The 15,238-nt window shown below is 41.9% G+C and overlaps 1 protein-coding gene and 2 pseudogenes across 1 annotated transcript; all 3 read right to left on the reverse strand.

The window, feature by feature from the left end:
* Nucleotides 1–5,018: 5,018 nt before the first annotated feature.
* Nucleotides 5,019–6,038, reverse strand: LOC148718721 (uncharacterized; annotated as a pseudogene).
* On the reverse strand, nucleotides 6,019–7,248 carry LOC148718722 (uncharacterized; annotated as a pseudogene).
* An 884-nt stretch (nucleotides 7,249–8,132) lies between these two features.
* LOC148718723 (uncharacterized) lies at nucleotides 8,133–9,092 on the reverse strand. The gene has a single exon (XM_088739992.1). The coding sequence runs from the start codon at nucleotides 9,090–9,092 to the stop codon at nucleotides 8,133–8,135; it is 960 nt and encodes a 319-aa protein (XP_088596118.1).
* Between the last annotated feature and the right edge of the window lie 6,146 nt (nucleotides 9,093–15,238).

Genomic DNA, 15,238 nt, shown 5'->3' on the forward strand with positions numbered 1-15,238 from the left:
TACCAGCTCTATCTGGCCTTTGCAGCATATCTTTTACTGTCAGCTGTTCCGACAAAAAGCAAATCACCAGCATTACCATTCGGTCCCCGTTAAATGTGGACAGATAACATTATTTGAGTTCTTTAGCTTACATATGTGATTTCCCGGTGTCCCAGTGGGAACGTCTCTTGTTTGCTGAAAATCCGTTCGAATGGAGTAAAACATTAAAAAAAAGATCTGTTACGCTTAGACCCATTCAGTTGCTGAAAACTACCTTTGAAACAACAATGTTGAAACGAGCAAGACATCTGCCAGGCTTTTACGCATCATTATGTTAGGAACCTTGCAATCGTGGTTGTAACTTAAAATACTGACCGAGATCAAAGCCCATTGCCTTGGGTGTTTAGCAGGTGGAACAAATTGTTGCAAAACGAATCCAGGGTGGTAAATGCAAGTTCTTCGTTCAATGGAAAGACTACTTTGCGGCTGAGAACACGTGGGACCGAGCGAACTCATACCTGAGGAGCTTATTGCTGCCTTTGAAAGCAGATGTGTTGATTCAGTTCGCATAGATGAATGTAAAGAGAGACTCGCTCTTGTCTTTGAAAGTTGTTTAAAATCTCCCCTTGCGATCAATCTTTCCTGGGTTGCCATCTGACCTTCGTAGCACTTCGTACTTGGTCAATAAAGAGGAATTGCTGACTGCAGGATTTGGCCCTTATCTGGAGAGAATTTTGACTGTGACTGGTGGCAGATGTCGCGTCAATACTCCAGTGAGGTTTAAACTGCTCCTTGGCAGGTTGCCTGCCTTCTTAGACGAGAGTGGCCGAAAAACATCTTCCCGCCCCGTTGAGAAAGTTCAAGTGCAGTGCACTAAGTGTTATTTCACTGAACACATGCAGTGAAATGCTGGGTGCTGTTCCTAGTGTTTGCAAAACGGCTTCCTTAAAGCCACTAAACTTATTAAAAGTTGATGACCATCAGTTGCTGGTTTTATGTCAAATGAACAAATATTGTCATTTGTATTCTGGAATAGACCATTGAATGAAACACAGAAAAGACATGACTTAAAACTTTATTAGATAATGATCCACTGTAAACAGACACAATTAGAGAAATAAACCAAGCATTATTTAGCTAAATGGTTGGATCCGCTCCAGCTATTCTGCGACCCTATGGAAAGAATACAGTAACTTTTTTAGAAAGTATGAAATCTCAAGCAAACGTGGTTCAGAAAATTTTCGACAACAGTAAACACAAAACAAACTACAAAAATAGCACACAATAAAAGTGCCTTTTTCTCAGATCGGGCCGAGTAGATAACTGGCAATGAACGGAAAAACTGTATAGTGAACTCACTCTTCATGTCTTTTAAAAACCTTAACATCGATTGGCTATTTGTGCTTGTTTATCCCAAGATTTTCCTAAGGCAGCTTAGTCTTGAGCTGAAAATCATTTTAACCTACAAATTTTGCTCTTGGCACTACTTACCATCTTGCCAGGTGGTCACTCAGTGGTTTTGTCTGAGAAAGAAACAAATTATTTTAACCGGCTCTGGCGTTTCTGGCCTGGCTATGGGTAAACCATAGAGAATTTTAGCATAACATTTTACTCCTTTAAACAGCTATTTGTGGTACTCACATTGTCCAAGATTACCAAATGTCCTTCTAAATAGGCTCTCAATTCCTTTCGACCATGCGATATGCATGGTCAAAAGGCATGTAAAGCTATTGCAATTCGAAACTGAGTTCTATTGTACATATCAGCTGCCATACCGTTGTTTCCTCTCGTTGTCCTGATGTTGGACTGGCCATTTCAACACCCTTGTTTTACTCTTTTTTTTGTCCTTCGAACTTGACCGTCGTACAAAAATTAACATTGGTGATAATTTGATCACCAGGACTAAACCAACGGTATAGGGCAGTGAAAGAGAATAGTCTGGGAACGAGAACTTGTGAACAAGCGGCCGTCTGAGGGCACTTTCTGCGTGCGCTGTTTAATTACAGTTGAGGTTTTCCATGAGGCCTTGGTTGTTGAATTTAACATCATTCGATTCAGCCGGCGGATGAGTTGCAATCAAACAAATAAGGAACTATGAAGCTATTTAATGGAACTTTTGCTGCCTTATAAACTTTGCACTTGCCATTAATTAGGTAAGTATTATGTACGAATGTATCGCTCCATAATACAGGCAAGACAAATACAGGCAAGATTTCAACAACACTTGAAGACCACACACAATGTTTATCTTGTTCTGTTGTATACAAACTTCATTAGACTTACAACACTTCAATCTTCCCTAACTTTAGTTTCACTGAACTACAGGTCAATTAAGTGTTGCTTTCTTTTTTTGTTGTTGAATGTCCTTCCAGTTATGTCCGTTAGAAGGGAGAGGAGTTCTGTGACTTTCATTTTTTTAAGTTGTGCAAGGGTAAGGGTTTCCTGTTGGGTGGTTGTTTCATTCTGCTGTGGTTCCACAGTTGAAATGCAGGGAACTTTCTTGGCAGCCTCCTGCTTCACTCTCTCAATCTAAAATGATGCCTTCCTCCCTCAATCCAAAATGATGCCTTCCTCCCTCAATCCAAAATGATGCCTTCCTCCCTCAATCCAAAATGATGCCTTCCTCTTTATATATTCCCTCTTCTCTCTCTGGTTCCCTCTCAAGGCTTCTTGGCGCTTCTCTACCAGGAGCACGATTGTTGCGGTATCCCAGCGGTTAATTTTTCAGTGGAAATACCGTCTCATTTCATCATTTTTCTTTTCAACGCCTTTTGAAATTAAATCAAATGAGGAAAATTTCAGTTACAGTGTCAACTGAATCAATACATGTTCAATCAAAATTTTATATTTTTGTCAATAAGTTTTATTTTACGTAGACATTATACAGAATTACATAATGACATATATACAAAATATCAATCAATTTTAAAACAAGAATGGTTCAGGCATGAGACTGACTTAACATATTTTTCCAACTGGTAACCTCAACAAGACGAAGTTTGTCCACATTTGAAAATTGGAATTAAACAGACTCATGTTTTGGAACCCATTTCTGTCATACATGTTGTTTACCTGAATTTTTATGTTTTGAAAGCTCATTGGAAGGGGGTACACACCTTGTCCACTGAAAAATCTCAGGCTTCCATGCTTTCTCATCATCACAGGAACATGGAATATCATGCTATGCATATATGGTGTTATGATGGTCTGTGCATAGCCTGGTCCAGAGTCAGACATTGCCACCATATCCTTTCCCAAGTCAAAGCCTGTAAGTAATCAAGCATGGCCCTATTTTAGCTCACTTTTAACTAAAATCTTTATAAATGGTTGTAATCAAATGTCACAACTTGTAGAACTTTATCTCCAAATTTAGTTTATTCTAAAAAAACAAACAGCATTCCTTTGTTAGATAAATACCTTTCTTTCAAATGTTGTGATATCATCTTCACTGATTTTCTTCTTGTTCATCATCTCTAATAGCTCTCTGAAATTCTAAAAAGTGATCTATAGATTAGGACCAAACAATTTGGCAAAAGTTGTAAGCAGGAAAGTCATTAAAGAACCTGTGCAAGGGAATATTTTTGGTCTGTAACATTTTGTTTATATACAGATTCAGCCATACTTACGGTCCACTGTTTCCTTGTTTTTTTCTACTTTGCTTGGGGGTAAAGTCTGCTCAAACAAGCTTGGTAGTTTTCACAGCAGGATCTTTTTCTCCCCTTCTAAGAGTGATGTCCATTCCCATTTGTCGTCAGTGACCTTGTACACAGACAAACTGACTCCTATTGAACAGACTGCTTTCAGTAAGGCATCCAGGTGGTCATTTGTTTTCCTGCTGCTTGGTTTAGAATAATTATCATCCTGAAAAAATGTTTGAAATATTGATTTATTTCAGATTTTGCAGTGGGTTGGATAAGATGTGTCCAACTGCTCTCATAATAATATACAGTTCTTAAAATGCATTATACTGTAGATAAGTCTCACTGCTCTTTAATAATTATCATCAACTTACCGTGTCCCATTACAGTATGTCCAGGATTAATCCCTGCTCCAGCTTGTCTGTTATTCTGAGCATCAGGTGGAGTTCATCCAAGACAACATTATCAATTGGTATTTGGAAGAATGGATCCGAATGGCATTCTGGTTGCTTGGACCATGACTTGACAATGGTTCTTGCTAAGGCTGCACTTGTAAAGTGTTCGCATGAATGTGACATGTTGCACGTGAAACCCAGTAAATAAGGTACTGTAGGTTATATTGTAGACCACTGATACTTTTTATTTTACATGAAGTAAGCTAGGTTTTCTTGTTGTTACACTGGCTATATGTATCTCAATGTTAAAGTTGTCAAAAAATCTCTACCTTTCATTCTTATGGATCTTGCACCAAATGCAGCTATTATTAGAAGTGGCAGCTTTCATTCCCATGGCAATAAATAAAAACTGCAAAAATGAAACATGAAAACAGTGCTAACATTACTCAAATGATTCGATATCTAATGGTTTGAGTTTGTGTCACTCTTTACTCATCAAAAAAAACAGAAAAAGTCATTCACCTTGCAATCTCCTCCAAGGAAGAATTCAAGTTTTACCGTTTGCCCATCAACATCTACCTCCCCATCCTTTATTAGCTTGTTGAAATCTTGGATAACTCTTAGAGTATCATGATCTTCTTTCCCCTTTACCACAGCAATTGTGTGATTGCTTGTGAAAGGTTTCAAAAAGAAATAACATCAGACTTCCCATAAAAGCATGGTATATAAAGCTCCCCTTTCTTATGACTTCCAAGTTACTGGAGGATTACATGTTGAACAAGCACTCACCTGAGCTCGACAAGCAGTTCTGTTCATGTTACACTAATGCAAAAGAACAAACAAAGAGGTTGCTGGTATTAGATATCTTTGTCCCATCTCCGGAGATTTTGACTTTTAAGCTTTTCAAGTGGCCCTTCCTTGGTCTTAAGCTACAAGGAAAAAAATAAAGAACTCTTATTTGGTAAAAGTAGGACTATCCTTAGATCGTTGCTGAGTGGACTTTTGGCTTTTGTTTTCTTTGTGTTAACTCTAACTACATACCATGTAAGCCATCATGGCGTCTGTCATTTTAAGTCCAGGGCTTACAATCTCATGTTCACAGTCTTAAGAACTCAGCTTTTCATTGCAACTTAAATTTGGTCATGCTTTACTGTTACTACTCACAATCTGCCGTAATTCATTTTCAAGGAGAATCTTCAGTGGGAGTTCTGCACCATGGGCCTCTGTCCAGGTGTTCTCTTTATTTCCCACTCACTGTCCAAGGATTTAAAACAGCTCTCCAGCAGGTGAGTTTTAGGGAGTGATGGCTGCACTTGACTCAGTTCATGGTAACCTTGAAAGTTGTAAAAATTAAAATAATTTTTTTACATCATGGAAAGCCAAGTTTGTCAGTGTTTTGCTGTCAGTTTGCCCATTTTTGGCAAATAATTAAATTTTAGTCAAGTAGTAGGGTTTTGTGTGCAAGATTATATCAGTTATGAGTAATGGTTACCTTTCATTGATATCGAAAAACGATCCAAAATAAACAAAAGGGTTTTGACTTTTTCCTTTTCCTCCTTGTCAAACATTTCATATGATGGCTTGGACTGGTCTACTTCACCTCCCTCACTTGAAGCTGTGGCATTTGCTGTGTATGGGAATAAAATTACCAGCTTAGTTTCAACTGCAGGATATACCTTGGAAATGTTACCAGTCAGAGTGCTTTTAGCTGAATGAGTGGCTTGACCAAGGTTAACATTGATCTGGCACCCAGTTGTGTCTTCCATGTGAAGGGTTTTCAGAGTTAAGCCACAAGTCTCAGCAAACCATAATGCTTTTTCAGCTTTTTACCTACAGTAATAATGAAATATGTTATTTTCTTGTTTAAGCCTCTAAGTTCAATCAACGTCTAATTTCTCTTCACAACAAGTCTTCACTCTTTTAGCGTGTTGCTCTGTTTCAGTGCGGTTCCTTTCTGAAGATTACACTTCATAAGGGTTGCATAGGCATTCATGTCTTCTTTCCTTTTAGAGTTTCTCATCTATGGCATTTTTGGCAAATTCATGTAGTGAAGAAATATAGGTCAGTTTTTAAGATTTTTTTGATGATACCAAAACGATCGGGGCCAAATTTGTTGTGTCCGGCAATCAAAAAAAGAGTATCTTCCAGGTCAAATACCACATAAAATAGTTGTTTTTATTTTTTCCTGAACAGTTATCAGCATGGAGATGAGCAGAAGTTTCTCTGAGTCCATGATTCTCAAAATAATGGTGGACATAGCTGATAGTAGTGTTTGCCCCTTTACGACATCACTAGCTTCATCGACCAGATAGTTTACCTGCCGAGGGATTGCTTCGCACATCACTCCAAAAATAGCACATTAACATGGCGTTTCTAAAGTAGATGGGCCCCAGCTGCATTGGATTGCTGGGTATATGTACCTGCTGTGCAAAATCAAAGGAATAGTGCATAGTAGTTGTCAGCGTACACGGTTCGTGAGTATCTTCAAGGTCTACTTGGTCTTCCACTTCTTTAAAAATGCATTTTCCATCTTCACAAACCTGTCTATCAAGTTCTCTCCGTCTGCACTGAATTTAAATGTGCTTGTACGCTTGAATGCATCGAGATTTTTCTTCTTCTGGAAGATTGGAAGCTTGAACAAGCCTCGAAGTATTTTTCTGGCATGTGAAACACAGGTTGGTCATCGGCTTGGCAACTATGACATTTGGAAAAAAATGTTTCCACAAGTCGCTAAATTTTGTGTAACACACAGCTTGCTTGTTCGAGTCCTCACAGGCTGTTTTAAAACTCCTCCACACATGCATTTTGGTTTCATTAAATGAAAGTAATTGGATGTCTTCGTTTTTGAAACCAGGGATCCTTCCTGGAAGCAGCACTGCATTTTCATCCACGAAATTGCTGAGAAAAATTTTTACATCCTCGGCAACAGCAACTAGGAGAGCATTGTGCGCCAGTCTTTTACTGTTACCGTGAATTCATAAAGAAATACCATGATTTGCATAGTGATCTAAAAGCCTCTGAAAGCGGGATTTGCTGATTCCATAGAGGTTGAGAGACATCTCCTTACAGATAGGTTTAGAGTGGTACAGAATGCTGTAAGATGGACTTCTTTTTCTTTTTTCACCGGTTTGTTTAGTCACTGTGGAAGCTTGAATGTTTGCCAACACAACCAAGTCCAGCTCCACGTGGGACAATTCCAGGCAGTTGCACAGATTATTTAAAATAGTTTCCACCATAAATTAGTAGTGGTATCAGCTCACTTAGGTCAGATTTGGATAAATTCTCCCAACCTGGTTGATGATGATGTCACGGATGTGGAAGGAAAATCTCCTGAAAATGAGCCAATGATAGGGCAGGAAGAGGGTTGGGAGAATCGATCTTTTGACCAGGACGGGTGCGCACGAGTGGTTCCCAGCCCCTGTCGGACAGACACGGCCAAGTAAAAGAGAATGGGACCAGAGATAACGCGTTTTGGTTTCACAGGTTAGGTATCTAATTGGGGTTAGACACCTAACTGACTAATACTGTAAAGTAGAAGGGGTATTTATATGAATCCAAACAGGTTTTCACACACGTGGTATACTTTTACATGATTTTTTATTTGTCATTGTTACAATAATAAATTTATTAAGGATAGATCTGATTGATTCAATTGTTCGTACCTGTACGGGTAAGTGTCAAATGTGTCTCAATCTGCTACTCTTTTATTGTAGACCAAACGGTATATTTTTTGCTGGGTTAATGTCGATAAATGGTACTCTTCAGGGTTTCTCACAATCTTGTAAGGGATGGGTACATTTACTTTACGGACGTCTCCATTTTCTAGGGGTACTGTCAGTTCGTCCAAAACATTGCGTTTGATGACATCAAAGTTTACGTATGATGTTCCTAGAGTGTTTAGAGATATCCCACGCACCCTGCATTCTTGTTTTCCAGAGGATGTGGTGTAACCATAATTTTTGGGTCCTCCCGAGACGAATTCTACGATGTGTTCACTTTGAGGTAATTCGTCTTTGAACTCGCCCAGATAGTCCCCCAAAGGTGGATCTGTATCGTGGGGGGGAAGAGAGGAATATGACAGAAACCGTGTCAAAGTAGAGCACTCGATATCCTAACATGTCTAGTGCCTCGTAGAGACGAGCTCAGCCCAGCAGGTCGTAAAGCAGGCGATGAAAATGTTGAGATTAGGAGAGGTGGACTCGTCCTTGTCTTCCATGGTGTAATGGACTTCCACGCGCTCACCCACGGACGCCAGACCCACGTACAAAATGTCATAGACATCACTGTACACGAAGGTGGCAAGTTCCTGGGGTCGATCGAATTCCTTCACTTGTTTTTTGTTTGTATGCTGTCCAAATTTTTCCCACATGGAATTTATTATCATTTTGGCTAACGAGTGTAGACCGGGATTTTTTCCGATTTTAGTGGGATCCAATGCAATCCCTTCTTTCCCTTCGTAAGTTTGTAGATGACTGTCATGCTGGTCTTGGTCCACGTGAGCGGGCCACCCGCTGTCTTCCTCTTTGAGTTTTAACCAAGTCTTACGTAGTCTTTGAATAGACCTGTCATTATATTTGAAAAATGCCAGAGTTCGTGAATGTGCATTAGGCGCTATCCCTTCTCTACGGCTTTTTGGAGTTCGGGGGTGCTGCACGTACCTGTAAGTTGCCTCTCGAGGTCCACGTGGTGACAGAGGTGTGTACAGTCTAGAAAGGGTTTGTGCATTTCCTGGATCACGCAGGAGGCGCAGAGTGGAAAGGCGAGGTTTCCGGCAAGCCGGTAAGGTAGTACGGGATGGAAGCGTTGGAAAGGTGGCAATACCGAAGAACTGTGAGTTGTCTGTGTGACCGGGTTGAGAGGGGATTTTGGGATGTCCGAGCGGGTAGGTACCGTTTTTGTTGACCCACGGGTACAGCGAGGTGAAATCGTAATAGCATATCACTTCCCCGCGGGTCTCGTCGATGCGATGGTACAATCGAATGGTGTTGGTACGACTGCCACAGAATGCGTCCCAAGGGTTTAGAGGGGTCGAGAGGTCTAGCTTGCGAACGAACGCGCACACCTTGCGCTCTTTCTTCATCTTTTCCCATCCGCATTCCCAGATTTGGATGACCCTGTATCCTTGATCACGCAACAGTTGGAGTTTTTCTTGCGTGCACTGGTACACGACTTCAAAGCACCTGTCGTCCAGGCAGCGATGAGTTTCGGTGCAATTGGTATAGCAAGAACGGCACCCATGCCAAAAGCAACTTGGAATTTGTAGTTGGTGCGAGATTCCTTGTGGTAACCGTCTGCCTTGTACTGGGAATGAGGGATTCTGTCTTCGCCAGAGTTGCCCGCATGTTGGATGGAACCGTCGGGTAACTGGTGCTGTTGCCAGTGAAGCAATTCTAGGGCGATGCGGGATTGATTGGCTTTCAAACGCCAACTGTGGACAGGTTCGTTGGCGATGGTGCCAGCTTGCATGCGGTTCTGGCACAAATCCCTATTGCGAGCCGAGGCGATGGTGATGTGGGAGAAGGGATTGAAATGGGCGTGGGCCTCAAAGACCTCCTTAAAATTTAAGCACCCTGTTTGAGTAGCTTGCAATATTCGACCAACTCCTTTTTAAAGTCGTAGATGACATTCAACACGTGTTGTCGGGTATGCCATGTCTCAAATTCCTGGCATTTAGAGACGGACATGACGTTGGGCATGGAAAAAGACGGTTCGGGGATGCGTCCGACGTAGGATTGGTTGGAAGGGGTGTTGAATAAATGAGGAAAGAACCTCTTCTTGAGTTCGGTCAGACTGAACATTTTGGGAAAGGCCGAGAGGGGCATTTGAAAGAAGGAAAGAGAGTCGATGAAGGTGATACAATCGAAGGTCACTTGTAAGAGGTTAGCCCCGTTGCGTAGTTGTTTGACGATGTGGTTTTGGCTATGGTATTCGTGGACCAGGAAATACCCGTCGTAGCCCTGAAAATTGTGGGCTAAAACCGTCACGTCTCGGGTATCGCTCTCCATCAAGGTGTCCAACCACTCCAAGAAGTCTTGCATACACTCGACTCCTCGGAAATGGACTGGACAATCGTCGTTCTCGGTTTTGACCACGACTAGATTAAGGACATGTTGCCCCATATCTTGCATGGCTTCCACATCGAAGAAGACGTATAACGGGGGTTTGTCCTCACAGATGTCTTCATCATTGTCACTCAAGGGTAGCTCGTCCTCATTTGCTCGAAGGGTTTGGATACCGGCAGCTGCACCACGACGTTGACCGACCAGTGCGTCGTCTCTTGGTACGTCGTTCTTCCTTGGGGCTTTTAACCAGTTGAACAAAATATCAATGCGGCGACGCCTCGACGTACTGGGAGCACAACTGGCAGGTAATGTAACCGCACCGATGTTCGTTTTGTTGCTTGCGACCCGTGAGTAGTTTGCGACAGGTTCCGCATTTCTTATGAGTCGCTCAGACGCTTGACTGGTGGGCACTGGCAGGTTTACCCTAAGTGATTGGCAAGACAGGTGGGTCCGTAGAACGAGCGTCTGCACCCCGCGCAGGATAGGTGGGCCTCAAGATGCCTACAACGAAGTTCGGTATAATCCAGACATCCTGTTTGTACTCGTGCACAGCAATGATGGGGATTATTGGTACAGGCGTGATGACCTTCGTCGTTGGGTTTGTGGCAATGCGCACGGAAGTAGGACCTATCAAAGAAGCTGGGAAGGGAGGTAATGACAACATAATGGTTCTGATTGTAGAGAAGGACGAGCTGCTTTGTGGAGGGTGGACCATGTGAAACCACTTCCTACCCGCGCGTGGCATCTACGAGTAGGATTTGATAGTCGTAGAGAGAAGAGGCTTTGGAGAAGGCTTCTAACTCGTCCTGACTGCTCGGACTGCGAGGCACACTGGATTCCAAATGCAAATCGACGGCTGCCGTGTGCTGCAATCTGTAACTCTTTCGAAAGGCTTGCCAGTTAGGATGATCGTCCACTTGGCCTTGGCCGTGACGAGGGCTCTGGCGCAACAGAGGTCATCGTCGTTTTTGATGGTCACAATGGAATGTTTTAATTTCTTAAAGTGTCTAGGGTCGTTATGACCAGGTTTATGGGTCCTCTTTCTAACGCGCCCCGAAGGTGGAGCTTGCACGTGAGTAAAGGACAGTTGAAAGAAATCATCCATTTCAAAGTTCTCGTTGGAATTGAGCATGTTACTTAGTTGTAAAAGCAACTGATCAACCCGTTCCCCGCCGCGTAGTTATTCTCCCGCTCGTAGTCCTCTGTAATTGTAGGCGTGTGCGAGTCGATTGCTAGCCAATCCCAGGTAAATACGATCGTTATCGGGATACCATCTCTCTGAATGAGATTGCGCACAGTAGCGTGTAAGGCGTCTGTGATGGCTGTGGCGAGATTTTGTGGGGGTATGAAGGCGCCGCGTTGTCGTAGACGCGTGGTAAAGTGTCTTGCGCACCCCCATGCGTTCGCTCGTACGATCTATAAACGGATCTCAAATGAATTCAAAGGATCGTCCGAGGCGGCCCCGCTTCATATTTGCGATTGGTAATTGAATTGACGATCAAAGGTGACTCCGGCTTCATCGACTAGAGAATCCAGAGCCTCCTTGTCTTCTATCGCTCGTATAAGCTCTTGATCCGTCACCTCCTCCATCTCGGGTTCTAGTGACAAAATAAAATGAAGGTGAGTGTGTTAGTCATTTTATAGGCTGACGCGAGTCATACGTCAATGACTGATGCCAACGATTCGTGATATTGCCTTATATCATAATAAGAAGGGTACAAATAAGAAGGTGAGAACGGTGTTCACATCAGTTGTGGGTCTAGGTATCACCAAAAACCATGAGCTACTCTTTGGAAGACAATCCTAAAGGGGTGACCGTGGAATTGGAGAAGGTTCTGGCTGCGGTGGAATACCACGCTGACGAAGACAATTGTAGAAGGTTTCTTAGAGATGCAGAAAATTATACTGTGGAAGACTATCGAAGAAGGGAAGACTACTGTGGAAGGGTCCTCTTGAGTGTCTTGTTGGCCTTAACACGTGCTGCAACCCTTCATGTAACATGCTCCTTAGGGGTGTCACGTAATTAGCATGATGGTGGGTGGGTGGAATCATCAGTTTAATGCACATGTCGTGTTGTTTAGCCAGTTCCTCAGCTAGGGTATTGATACCCATAGCTCCTCCCGTAAATAGGACGCGACCATTCAAAACACCCACCTCCATGGGAGGATCTTGAGACATTATCGTGGAAAGGATAGGTCGAAACAGTATTCTCATTTTTAGCTTTGAAAAATGCGCATCGCTGACGTCAGCTTTGACCCTATTTGCTCTTGTTTACGCAAATTGCGCATCGCTGTCGTCAGCTTTGACTCTATTGGTGCGCTGACATCATACCGTGTAGGAATAAAAGGGATGTGTATCTGGGTGGGGATCAGTACCATCAGGCGTCGCCCATGGAACCAAACTAGGGCCTTGGCGTTTCTTAATTATGATCAATGATCTAGTAGTCGAAAATGCTCGCTTATGGAAATATGTAGATGACACCACCATCTCTGAGATGGTTGCAAAAGGGGAGCTTAGTAACGCACAGTGTCATACGAGAAATACAATGGTCCCTGGAAAATAGAGTCCAGTTAAACAATGAAAAGTGTAAAGAGATGCGAATATCCTTTTCAAAGTTCCAGCAAGAATTTGAGCCCATTCTCATCAATGGCAATGCTTTAGAAGTGGTAGAAAATGTAAAGCCTTTCGGTCTTAATATCTCCAGTAATTTGACCTGGAATACCCATATTAATGAAATTGTTAAAAAAGCCTCTAAGAGATTATATTTCTTGATTCAACTTAAAGGGGAATGCAGGGGTATTTGTGAAGTAATTTTGCATTATTGGCCTGTTTCTTTCTGTTTTGATTTCTGATAACCTTTTTTGCTAGCTGTTCGTTTTAACCTAAATATGTTTTCTGAAGTGAGAGTGAAAACGTTAGAATTCCGCCATCTTAAAACCTAACTGCCTGCTCATAATTGGTCAGCGTGTATTTGTGTGATGTCAAATCGTCAAGAAATATGATCCTGGCGAGACTCGAAGGTGTGGACTTGTTTAGTGTACATGCAAAATATGGCTTTGTCGGAGTCTGGCCCGATTAACGATAGTTTGAACGATGAAGAAAGTGCTACGAATAGCTTTTCCATTCAGCCCTATCAGTTTGAGCCACGCAGGAACTCAGATAAAATCGAGAGTAGTAACGAGAGCATTTTGGGCAAGGAGGAAAACACATCCGCGACTGGAAAATTCTGATTGGTATGTAACATGCAACTGCGATGTTTCATCCGATAATATCCATGTACTGCTTTCACTGTATTCATACAATAAGAGAAGGAATAAAAGATACTTAACTCGAGTGTGTACCCTTTTTTTTGGTACTGTATTTTATCGACTATAAGCCGAGCGATTTTTACACATGTTTAGCCTAACTTAAAGTAAAATCTGACTTGTAGAGGGGGTTTCGGCTAATAGCCGAGAGTTTAACCTGAACAAAAATTATGGACTTAATACAACTAAGATAAATATGCATATATTTGCATACAAGCCGAGCAAAACACATGGACAAAAAAGCAAGAGTTATTGGTCATTAACTTTTAATATGTGGTGGCTCCTGAAGGAGCCGTTCCTTTTCTGTTGTGAACTGCACGTTCGAGGATGTCAGCTTATGGCTCATCTTCGTTTTTCGTATCAAATTCTTCATCCATCATCCATCATCCATCTCATCTTCTTTGGCGTCATTTTCTTGCTTCTCTTCATAGATGGCATCATCCTCGGTGCCGTCAAGCGCATTGGAGATGCTGCAAGTAAGAAATGAATTCCTCACCATCTCCTCCGGGATCTCCCTCCAAGATTGCTTTATCCAACGTAAAACGAAGTTTCTTGACGGCGCTTTCTTTTTCCCAGCAGGAGTAAACTCAAAGAGGCCAGTTACCATCCATGACAGGTACTTTCTTCTCACATTCTCCTTGAAGGGCTTATTTAGACACTTGTCTAAGGGCTGGAGAACTGGAGTTAGGCCTCCGGGAATAACAGCTACATCGATACTTCGCCGCTGCAATGCTTCTTTCACTGACTCAGTAACATGAGCACGAAAGGAGTCCCAAACCAACAGCGATCGCTCACCAGTGCGGTTTCTTTGCGTGCAGGTATGAATCCACTCCTTCACGCCTATAACGAAAGAAAGAATACAACAATTGATTAGACCTCGCTTTAATTAAAGACTTCAATAAAGCATGCGGCTTAAACACAAGTAAAGAGCACAGAAAAAAGAGCACAGAAAAAAGAGCACATATGAACAACACAAAACTGTTAACTTACCAGCTTCATCCATCCATCCTTTTTTAACTTGTGAATTGCGCGTGCACAAAAACGAGTTGTAGGTATGATGTGATGAATGGCGCTTCCTCGCTCTCTCGATTGATTGGTCGATTCCTGTAAACTTTTTTCTATTTTAGGCTTTTGAATGTATTTGATAGTTTTTGGCGAGTGATAAACAAAATGGCGACCTTTGTTGCTAAGAATAGTGTTGGGGTGAAAAAGAAGCCAATGATAATCTTGAAAGAGTAAAAAAGTAGACGTTTTTTATTTGTGAATAATTAAAGTTTGCCCAATCTCCGAATACACTTTTATCTCTTGCAGCATATATTTCATTTATGGCATCAATACTTCTATTTTTAAATGTATACGTCCAGGAAAATGATTATTGTGTCCGAAAAAGAAAAAAAAGAAAACAAAGAAGGAAGTTAAGCAAAAACCGTAATTTACTTGAGAACGGCAGATTTGAACCACCTATGTTGCCACCCTGAAAATCTCGTGGGTCACCTTGCTTTTTACCGTAAGGCCACCGATACTCGCTCATTCCTAACGTTAAAACTTTACTTAAATATAAATTTTACATTTAAAACACTGATCTTTTGGTAATTTCAACTGCGGGCTCAAACGACTGGAGTTGCTGCTCGCCGATAGTCCGTTTTCGAAGTGTCGCCCACGGCCAACTGCTTGTAGAGTGACTTGCTTGAGGCTTGTTTGGTATTCCTGGAGCTGTATCAACGTTGGAAAATGGGTTACAAGTGGAAACTGCAGCGAAAGAAGCTCAAGCATAAGTTCAATCAATCGATATGCTGTTTCTTCAATGGTGTAGCTTGCACTGTGTATGCGTATGTTATTAGTGCACTGTTAAGTTTGTA

This window comes from Stylophora pistillata, chromosome 12 (assembly GCF_964205215.1).
Source record: "Stylophora pistillata chromosome 12, jaStyPist1.2, whole genome shotgun sequence".
Lineage (NCBI taxonomy): Eukaryota > Metazoa > Cnidaria > Anthozoa > Scleractinia > Pocilloporidae > Stylophora > Stylophora pistillata.

Coding starts and splice junctions, on each gene's coding strand:
- LOC148718723 (XM_088739992.1), bottom strand. CDS start 9,092: ATGAAGAAAGAGCGCAAGGTGTGCGCGTTCGTTCGCAAGCTAGACCTC.